The 10,476-nt window shown below is 50.1% G+C and overlaps 1 protein-coding gene across 1 annotated transcript in view; it reads right to left on the bottom strand.

The window, feature by feature from the left end:
* Nucleotides 1-4,174: 4,174 nt before the first annotated feature.
* LOC138740817 (zinc finger protein 850-like) overlaps nt 4,175-10,476 on the bottom strand; it is a 41,942-nt gene continuing 35,640 nt past the window's right edge. Inside the window, exon 3 of the mRNA XM_069893970.1 lies at nt 4,175-5,363. Coding sequence (XP_069750071.1) covers nt 4,265-5,363 — 1,099 coding nt within the window. The 3' untranslated portion in view covers nt 4,175-4,264. The remainder of the gene's footprint in view (nt 5,364-10,476) is intronic.

The raw sequence follows: 10,476 nt of genomic DNA, 5'->3' as shown, positions 1-10,476 counted from the left end.
GGTTAGATTGAGTAGCCTCAAGTCTGTCATAATTGGAGTTTCAAAGGGTGAGGAAGGATCTTATGGTGACAATCTGAACAGAATTTTTTCCCAAAAATATACTGTATTCACAACAAATCATTCACAATACATGAAAACCATTCCAGATATTTTACATTCATGGTGTCAATCATATCAATATATTCTCTGCATTGTACATTCTCTCTCCAAAACCTGTTACCACCCTGTGGTCCCCAGTTGGTTGAGTTGCTTCCCTTCAGCCCAAACCCCTCAGTGCCTGGTGACAGATGAACTCTAGATCGTGGTCCTTCCCCACAGTGCCCTCATGTGGGCAGCACCAAGCCTCACTGCGTCCCTCTGAATGTACTCCTGCAGCCTGGAATGAGACAGTTGACAGCATTCCCTCACCAACATCTGCGTGGGCTGAAGGACCAACAGGTTTCAGTGCGTCTTTCACAGGGTTGATGGTCTGGAGGTCGGAATCAGAATCTGTCCCCGGAAACAGCCTGTAGATCAGAGAGACTCTGTCATGCTGCCACTGGGGATGAACATAGGAAGTAGGAACAGGAGTAGGCCAAAAATAGCCCATCGAGGCTGCTCCGCCATTCAATAAGATCATGGCTGATCTAATTTATGACCTAACTCCACCTACCTGCCTTCTCCCCATATCCCCTAATTCCTCTAACATGTAAACATTTATCAAACCGAATTTTAAATATGTTTGATGAAGCAGCCTCAACCACTTCCCTGGTTAGAGAATTCCAAACATTCACTACTCTCTGGGAAAAACTATTTTTCCACATCTCGGTCCTAAATATACTCCCCCAAATCTTGAGACTGTGTCCTCTCGATTTAGTTTCCCCAGCCAGCTCAAAAAACCCTTCCTACATCTATCCTATCCATACCCTTCATAATCCTATATGTTTCTATAAGATCTCCTCTCATTCTTCTGAACTCGAGCGAATACAATCCTAGACGATTTAATCTTTCATCATAAGTCAACCCCTTCATCCCAGGGATCAACCTAGTAAACCTCCTCTGGACCGTCTCCAAAGCCAGTATATCCTTCCTCAAATATGGAGACCAGAACTGGACACAGTACTCCAGGTGCAGTCTCACCAGTACCTTATACAGTTGCAACATTACCTCCCTACTCCTGAATTCAATTCCTCTAGCGATGAAGGCCTTAGTAACCTGCTGCACCTGCAACCTAACTTTTTGCAATTCATGCACAAGCACTCCCAAGTCCCTCTGCACAACAGCATGCTGTAGTTTTTCACCCTTTAAATAATATTCAGCTTTTATTTTTCTTGCCAAAGTGGATAACCTCACACTAACATTGTACTCCATCTTCCAGACCTTTGCCCACTCATCCAGCTTAACTATATCCCTCTGCAGACTCTCCACATCCTCATTACAATTTGCTCTTCCACTCAATTTGGTGTCATCCGCAAACTTGGCTACACCACATTTTGTCCCCTCCTCCAAGTCATCAATGTAAATGATGAACAGTTGTGGGCCAAACACTGACCCCTGCGGCACCCCACTTACCACTCTCTGCCAACTTGAAAAACTCCCACTTATCTCGACTCTCTGCCTCCTGTCAGACAACCAATTTTCAATCTAGGCCAATATATGTCCCCTGACTCCACTTTATTGATAAGTCTCTTGTGCGGCAAACAAACGCTTTCTGGAAATCCAAATATACAACTTCAACCTGTTCCCCTCTATCCACCGCACCCATTATATCCTCAAAGAATCCTAACAAGTTTGTCAAACAAGATCTTCCCTTTCTAAAACCATTCTGCATCTGCCTGATTGAACCCTTACGTTCCAAAAGTTTCACAATTTCATCTTTTATGACAGCTTCAAGCATTTTTCCAACTACAGACGTCAAGCTAATTGGCCGATAATTTCCAGTCTTCTGCCTACATCCCTTCTTAAAAAGTGGCGTGACATTTGCTGTCTTCCAGTCTGCCGGGACCTGCCCAGAATCCAAGGAATTTTGGTATATGACCACCAATGCATCAATTATAACTTCTGCCATTTCCTTCAGAACCCTTGGATGCATATCATCAGGATCAGGTGATTTGTCTGGCTTTAGTCCCATTAGTTTCTCCATCACTACTTCCTTTGTAACAACTATTTTATCAAGGCCCTCCCCAACATTCGCATCCTTAACTCCGCACTTGGGCATGCTGGACATGTCTTCCACCATGAAGACTGACACAAAATATTTCTTCAATGCCTCGGCCATTTCCTCATTTTTTGCTACCAGTTTTCCTTTCTCATCCTCCAAGGGTCCTATGTTAACTCTGGCCACCCTCTTCCGTTTTATATATTTATAAAAATTTTTGCTTTCTGTTTTTATATTTTGTGTCAATTTACCGTGATACACTTTGCGAATCTGCATTCAGCAAAGAGGTGGGCAACTGTCCCCACTCCACCACAGCCGTCCCGAGGACAATGTGCCTGGAGGAGGATGTTCTGGTTGTTCAAGGAGGATCTGACTGCGAGGGCTCCTCTCACTGCCAGCCAGGCCAAGTCCTGCTGATTGTTGGTGAGCCCTGGCAATGAGGCCTTCTGCCAGGTGACCTGGATGTCGGCTCAGGAAACCATCCCACTAGATCTATCGAATCCTCATCGCTCAGTTTCTGCAGGATGTTCTGAGCAGACCCCTACCTGATGGTGGAAAGGAAACACTTTTCCACAGAAGGAATAGATGATAGAAGCAGGGAGGTTGTTTCCACTGGCAGCTGAGTCCAGAACTGGGGACAGAGCCTCAAGATACAGGGGAGTAGATTTAAGACAGGGATAGAGGACAATGCGTTGAAGTGCTGGAGGGACTCAGAAGGTCACGTCGCGTCCATTGAAAGGGAGCCCTTCTTAATTATACCCAAAATCAGGAAAACATGCAAATAGGGTGGGGGTGGGAGCACAGATCAGATATGGCTATAGGTGGAAGAAAGAGCCAAGAGGTGATGGGGAAGGGTCAGGGGGCTGTAAAAGATGCTGTCTGATCGGGGAAAGAAATGGGGTAGGGAGCTGGAGGAAGGAAGTCAGAGGGATGGGGGTTGGAGTTAAACAAGAACATCTACAGATGCCGGGGTCGAGGGCAACACACAAACTACCGGGAGAAACTCAGCAGGTCACACAGCATCGGTAGGAAGTGAAGGATCATCTGAGGTCCAAATGGTGATTCCCCTTTACGTCCTCTGATGCTTGATAAGATGGAGAGTTCCTCCAGCACATTTGTATCTCATCATGTGGGTGGAACTGGAAATTGGCTTCTCCCAGAGGGTGAATCTGTGGAATTCTCTCCCTACTCCAGCTGTGGGGGTTACCTTGTGGAAAGTATTTAGGATAGGAATGGGTAGGTTTGTGACAGATTAGGGAATTAAGGGTTGTGGGGAATGGGCAGGCAAGTGAAACTGAGTCCGTGGCCAGATCAGCTATGATCTTATTGAATGGCAGAATGGGCTCGATGGGCCGGATGGCTGACTCCTGGTTGGGAGCTGGTATGGGGCAGAAACACAGACAGGAGGGGAGATACCAGGATGCTCCCAGTGTGGCCCGAGATGGACTGAATGGCCTTGTCTTTGTTCTCCACATTGAGTGTATTACAGAAATACAAGGGGATGGGACAGTTTTCAAACACAGCTGCGTTATTTGGAACAGATCCAGGACATGAAATTCAATTCCTGCTATTGGTGGCACAGATGGCGAAATGTTATTATAGCACCAACGATCCAGGTCTGAATCCAGTCCTGCCTGCAAGGAGGCTGTACATTTCCCCCGTGATTGGTAGGTTAATTGGGCAGTACAGGTTTTATGGGCCGGAGACCCTTCAACCAGGTTGTATTGTTAATGTTTAAAAATGTAATTGGAGTCCCTGACATTATCAGAGATAATCCATTCCACCTCCATTTCCCATTGCCTTGGACAAGCAACCAACATATTAAAAGACTCCCCCCTCCCCAGGTACACTCCCTTTAACCCCCTCCCCATGGAGAAGAAGATTCACCAGTGTGAGATTGCACCCCATCAGATTCACAGACAGTTTCTTTCCCTCATTATCAGGCTCTTGAATGATCCTCACACTTGTAAAATAATGCTGCTTTTACCTTGTACTGACTGATCTGTCCCTGTAACATATTTACTGGACTATGTATGGGATGTCCAGCTGGACTGCTGTAACCACAAGACTCTAGTCGCTCCTGGTGTTTGAGTGAGTGATATTCAAATATTCAACACTCTACAAACGTTATGTGTGAACTCGCTGGTGTTTTACCAGGCTGTTCAACTGAGCGAACCCCTTCCCACACTCGGAGCAGGTGAATGGCCTCTCCCCGGTGTGGACCCGCTGGTGCATCAGCAGGTTCGAGGACTGGGTGAACCCCTTCCCACACTCAGAACAGACGAAAGGCTTCTCCCCGGTGTGGACCCGTTGGTGGTTCAGCAAGTGGGATGACAGGATGAACCCCTTTCCGCACTCGGGGCAGACGAAAGGCCTCTCCCCGGAGTGGACCCGCTGGTGGGTCAGCAGGTGGGACAACTGGGTGAACTCCTTTCCACACTCGGAGCAGGTGAATGGCCTCTCCCCAGTGTGTTCTCGCTGGTGGGTCAGCAGGTTGGACAACTGGGTAAACCCCTTCCCGCACTCAGGGCAGACATACGGCCTCTCCCCAGTGTGGACCCGCTGGTGGGTCAGCAGATGGGAGGACCGGACAAACCCCTTCCCACACTCTGAGCAGGTGAATGGCCTCTCCCCTGTGTGGACCCGCTGGTGGGTCAGCAGGTGGCATGACTCAGCAAACCCCTTTCCGCATTTGGGGCAGACATACGGCCTCTCCCCAGAGTGGACCCGCTGGTGGGTCAGCAGGTGGGAGGACCGGGCAAACCCCTTACCACACTTGGAACAGGTGAATGGCCTCTCCCCAGTGTGGACCCGCTGGTGGGCCAGCAGGTTGGAGGACTGGGTGAACCCCTTTCTGCACTCGGGACAGATGAATGGCCTCTCCCCAGTGTGGATTCGCTGGTGAGCCAGCAGGTTGGAGGACAGGGTGAACCCCTTTCCGCACTCAGGGCAGATGAATGGCCTCTCCCCAGTGTGGAGCAGCTGGTGGGTTAGCAGATGGGAGGACTGGGTGAACCCCTTCCCGCACTTAGGGCAAATGAATGGCCTGTCTCTGCTGTGAATCTTCTGGTGGGTGGTCAGGTTTGATCGCTCGCTGAAGCCCTTGCCACACTCGGGACAGGTGAAGGGCTTCTCCCTGGTGTGGACCTGCTGGTGTTTCATTAATTCACTCGAACTTTTAAAGTTCTTCCCGCAGATGGAGCACAGAAACGGGTTCATCGCCATGAGGATGAGAGGGTGTGACAGGGGATAAATCAATGTAGTCCTGCCCCGGAGTCCACAGCACCTACTCAGCCCAATGGAGACTGCCGAGAGTTGGTCACAGGTTAAATCAACAGTGAGGCTGGGACTAGGGCTGGGATTGGGGAAAGCGTCCTCTAGCCAGGTGCTGCAAGCTCCAGAACCACGGGAGCCCTTCGTTCAGGGACCCGGTGCTGCGCTCTGCTTCCAGTGCTTGGCACCCAGTGCCGAATCGTCTTCGGTCCTTGACAAGCGCCTTACCCAGGATGCATTGCAATAACCAGAAGGTAAATGTGCGGTGTTCAGAACAGTGGCTGAAGAGCCCTTTGCTGAGTGCAGGACATGTGGTCAGAGATGTCTCCAATTGTCAAGCACTTATGGACAGCAAGCAAGCCCCCACCTTGGAAATGCAGGTGGGTAGAGTGACGCCCGGGCCCTCGGGCTGGGGTTGCCTGACACACAAGGGACGATTTAAAATCCAGATGAGGAAACCTCTCCCAATGCTGCGAAGTTCACGGATGTGATGTCTGTTACTACCTGTAATACAATAAGATCATAAACTGGTTAGGCCATTCAGCTCATCAAACTGCCCTGCCATTCTATCATGGTTGATTTAACCCCATTTTCTTGCCTTCTCCCCTCAACCATTGATTCCCTTCCAAATGCCACCTTAAATGAATTCCACAAATTCACTGCTATCTGTATAAAGAAATGCCTCCACTCTGTTCCAAAGGGACGCTTTGTATTCCGAGGCTGTGGCCTCTGGTCACAGACTCTCCCTCCACAGGAAACATCCTCTCCACGTCCACTATAACCAGGTCTTTCCATATTCCGTTTTTTAAAATTTATTTTTTAATGAAACATTTCCAAATGATGTATCTCAGATACTATACACTTATAGAGAGAAGAGGAATGACAGGACAGAAGGAGAAATCTATGTACAAGTAGGGAGGGATTTTTTAAAACCACATTATTGTTGATTTGTAATAACATGAATAATAAGAGGTATTTGTCATTAAACCCAGCATGAGTCAACTTGATCCAGTTTATGATGAACAGATGCCGTTATCTTCTTTTTCGAAATGTCCATTATCATTTCCTTTCATGTGTTTAGGGGTGGACTCTCCTGCAATAACCTTTTCCTGGTAAAGAATCTTTTAGCAGCCACCAGCAGTAGAATCATTAAATATTTATCCCTTTTCCAGAATTCTTCAGGTCTAAACCCAAAATATATCTTACTTTCAAAGGGTATCTCACATTTAAAAATGTCTTGTGGGGCATGGTTTGCATTTGGATTTCCACAACTTCTCAGCAAAAAGGGGATAATGGGATTTTGAAGAGGGTGTAAATAAAATCTCCTCAGATGTTTCCACCCAACTCCCTCCATTTCTGTGAACTGGTCAAGTCCATAGATAGCTCTGTAGCAGGCCCACGAACAAAGTCATGACCCAGCTCAAAAAATGGCCAGAAAACGCAGCAATTGCAGCTATCTACACGGTCTCGCTAAAGCTCCAACGTTCTGGGAGTCGCAGCCACACGTGTGGTTCGAACAGGCCAAGGCCCAGTTCCACCTTCAACAGATAGCCACCGCCGACACCCGCTACTACTACATAGTGAGCTCACTTGACCAGGAAATGGCAGCAAGGGTCATCGATTTTCTATGGCAGCCTCCTGATCAAGGCAAATACGGTGCCCTCAAAGAGCTACTAACCCATACTTCAGGCTACCAGGCACACCGGCTGCACTTGGATGGATTGGAGGACATTCATCCTCATGAGCAAGATGCTCACATTTGTCGAGGGGCACAAGCCTTGTCTGCTCTTTAAGCAAATTTTCCAGGAGCTGCTGCCGAAAGATATCGGACTTGCTCGCCAATGAGGACTTCAGTGACCCAAGGAAAGTTGCAGCCCGGACAGACATGCTCTGAAGAGCAAAGAAAGAAACGGTGCCTCAGTGGAACAGATCACCAAGCCTCGACCCCAGCCAGCAAGTGGACCCCCCTACCTAGCCATTTTGTTATTACCATCAATGATGGGGTGCAGGGGCACGTTGCTGTCGCCCACCCTGTGCGTTTCTGGGAAACGCCATGGCCAACCATTGTTTATGACTGCAGCGGATGGCCAGCGTGACAGCCTGCTCCACGTGTGGAACCCTCTGTCGGGAAGGCGGTTCCTCATGGACACCAGGTGCCGAAATAAGTGTCCTTCCCCCACCCCCACCCCAAAGCCTACGACACCCACCTGGCACTGAAGGCAGTGAACAGCACCTCTATACAAACCTACAGTCCTACAATTTGCTGGCCACTGATTTAAGTGGACTTTTTTACTGTCGTGGCAGTGGCGCAACCACTCCTGGGAGCTGATTTTCTGCATGCCCAATGCACACCAGAATTTTTCAAATGAAACCCCTGGGGGAATCCAAACTACCGGCCCCCACCTCAGCTGTCACACTGTCCAACGACACCTACACACGCATCCTGGCAGAGTTCTCGTAATCGTGCCATCACAATTCACTGCAGAACTAGGGTAGGGCATTGCATACTCACCAAAGGGCCCCCGCTCCATGCCAGGATGTGCACTCTTCCCCCCCCACCGCAAAATTTCCCCTCACCAAAGAGGAATTTAAGAAAATGGAGGAGTTGGTGATAGTGCAGGGTCGGAAAGCCCCTGGGCCTCCTCCCTAAACATGGTCCCGAAGGCAGCTCGGGGGTGGAGGGTGTGTGGTGATTACCGATGCCTCAATGAGGCCACCACACCAGACAGATACCCCATGTCCCATATCCAACTTACATGGGGCACAGGTGTTTTCAAAGGTCAATTTAATCAGGGGTTATCACCAAATCCCAGTGCACCCTAAGGACATACCCAAAACCACCATAATCACCCCCTTCGGCCTGTTCAAATTCATGAGGCTGGCCTTCAGCCTCAAGAACGCCGCTCAGACTTTTCAACGGCTGAGAGACACGGTGGGCTAGGACCTCCCATTCACTTTCATCTACCTGGATGATATCCTTATTGCCAACCGCGACCATTCAGAGCACGCATCCCACCTCACAACTATTCACCCACCTGCAGGGGTTCGGGCTGACCATCAACCCCTGTCAGTTCAGACAGGACACAATTGATTTCCTGGGGTATCGGATCGACAGGTACGGGGCGAGACCACTGCCCGAGAAGGTGGAGGCTGTTTGGTGGTTCAAGAACCCTCGTACCGTGAAGGGGCTGTGGGAGTTAATCAGGAATGGTCGACTTCTACCATGGCTCAGATCATGTGCCCCCCTTTTCGTGTTCATGGCAGGGAAAAATAAAGACATTGCCTGGGATGGGGAGGCCTCGGAGGCGTTCCAGAACGGGGAGAACAGTCTGGCCAACGCCACCCTTCTGGTTCATCCCAGGCCAGAGGGGCTGAACGCCCTTTTGGTGGACACCTCCAGCACTGTAGTCGGAGGGATCCACGAACATCTGATCAATGGGCATTGGCAACCCCTGGCCTTTTTTAGCACGCACCTCCGGCCACCTGAACTTAAATACAGCGCCTTTGACTGGGAGCTATTGGTGCTGTACCTGGCGGCCAGGCACTTCTGATACTTTCTGGAAGATGGACAATTCAAGGTCTTCAGAGACCACAAACCTTTGCCTTCCACTAAGTGTCTGATCCGTGGTCGGCCAGGCAGCAGAGGCACCTTTCCTACGTGTCCGAAATCACCACGGACATCCAACACATTGCTAGCAAGAGCAATGTGGTGGCTGACGCACTCTCCCGTCCCGCCATAGAGTCCATCCACACCCTATCCCAGGGCATAGACTATTCAGCCCAAGCCAGGACACAACACGATGACCCTGAGATCCCAGCGTACAGGACAGCGGTTTTCAGGCTGTGGCTGGAGGGTGTCATCATCGCCCCTGGCAACCAGACATTCCTCTGTGACGTCTCCACCAGCTAACCCCACCGACAGCATGGAGACGGCAGGTCTTTGACACGCTGAATAACCTGGCACAGTCAAGATGGTGGCCAGCAGGTTCATCGAGCACTCAATTTACAAACAGGTCAGTGGGCCAAGACCTGCACGATCTGCCAGGCATCCAAGGTGCAAACGCACACTAAAGCACTTCCCAGACTTTTGAGCCAGTGTGGCGTTGGTTCAGCCACATCAACATTGTGGGGTCGCTACCGGTGTCCTGTGGGGTGAGATACATCCTCACTATGGTTGACTGCTGCATGAGATGGCTGGAGGTAGTCCCGATGGCTGACAAGACCACAGAGACCTGCACCAAGGCACAAATCAACACCTGGGTGTCCAAGTTCAGAGTCCCAGGACATCTCACCTCCGACAGGGGAGTGCAGTTTACTTTGGGGCTCTGGGCAGCGCTGGCCAAACTGTTGGGAACCCAATTCCACTAAACCATGGCATATCACACGTTGGTGGAGTGATTCCACAGACACTTAAAAGCAGCTCTGATGGCCCAGCTCAAGGAGCCCAACTGGGCAGGTGAACAGTCTTGGGTCCTTCTGGGGAGACGCACCACGCTGAAAGAGGACTTTAATGGCTGCACAGAAATGGTCTCGGTGCACCCTTGGTAATCCCAGGGGAGTTTTTGGCCAGTGCTAATGATCCTGAAACCCCTATGGTAGCACTGGAACAACTGAAGGAAAGACTGGGTACCCTGCCCCTCTACAGCCCCCGCTGCTCAAGCAGCCCATATCTTTCATTCCCAAAGACTTGCACACCTGTGAATATGTTTTTGTGTGAAGGGGAGTGGTGCACTGGGCACTCTTCCAATGGCTATACAAGGGGCCGTACAGAGTCGTCAGGCATAATGGGTCAACGTATGTATTGGACATTACCAGCAAAGAGGAAACCTTCACCCTGACTGCCTGAAACTTGCCCATGTAGGCATTAGCCAGCCAGTCGAGACTCAGACCTTGCGACGCAGAGGTAGGTCACCCAAAGTAACAACAAAGATTCTGATCACCAGTTCTTGGGGGTGGGGGGGTGGTGTCGTATAGTGGCCCGCGAGCCGAGTCATGATACGGCTCACAAAATGGCGGTCGGGAAACAGCAGGCAACTGCGGGAACACTGTCGTCAGAGGCAGGGAGT

Source organism: Narcine bancroftii, chromosome 1 (genome assembly GCF_036971445.1).
Source record: "Narcine bancroftii isolate sNarBan1 chromosome 1, sNarBan1.hap1, whole genome shotgun sequence".
NCBI classification, from domain to species: domain Eukaryota; kingdom Metazoa; phylum Chordata; class Chondrichthyes; order Torpediniformes; family Narcinidae; genus Narcine; species Narcine bancroftii.
This window is presented reverse-complemented; position numbering and strand designations above follow the sequence as displayed.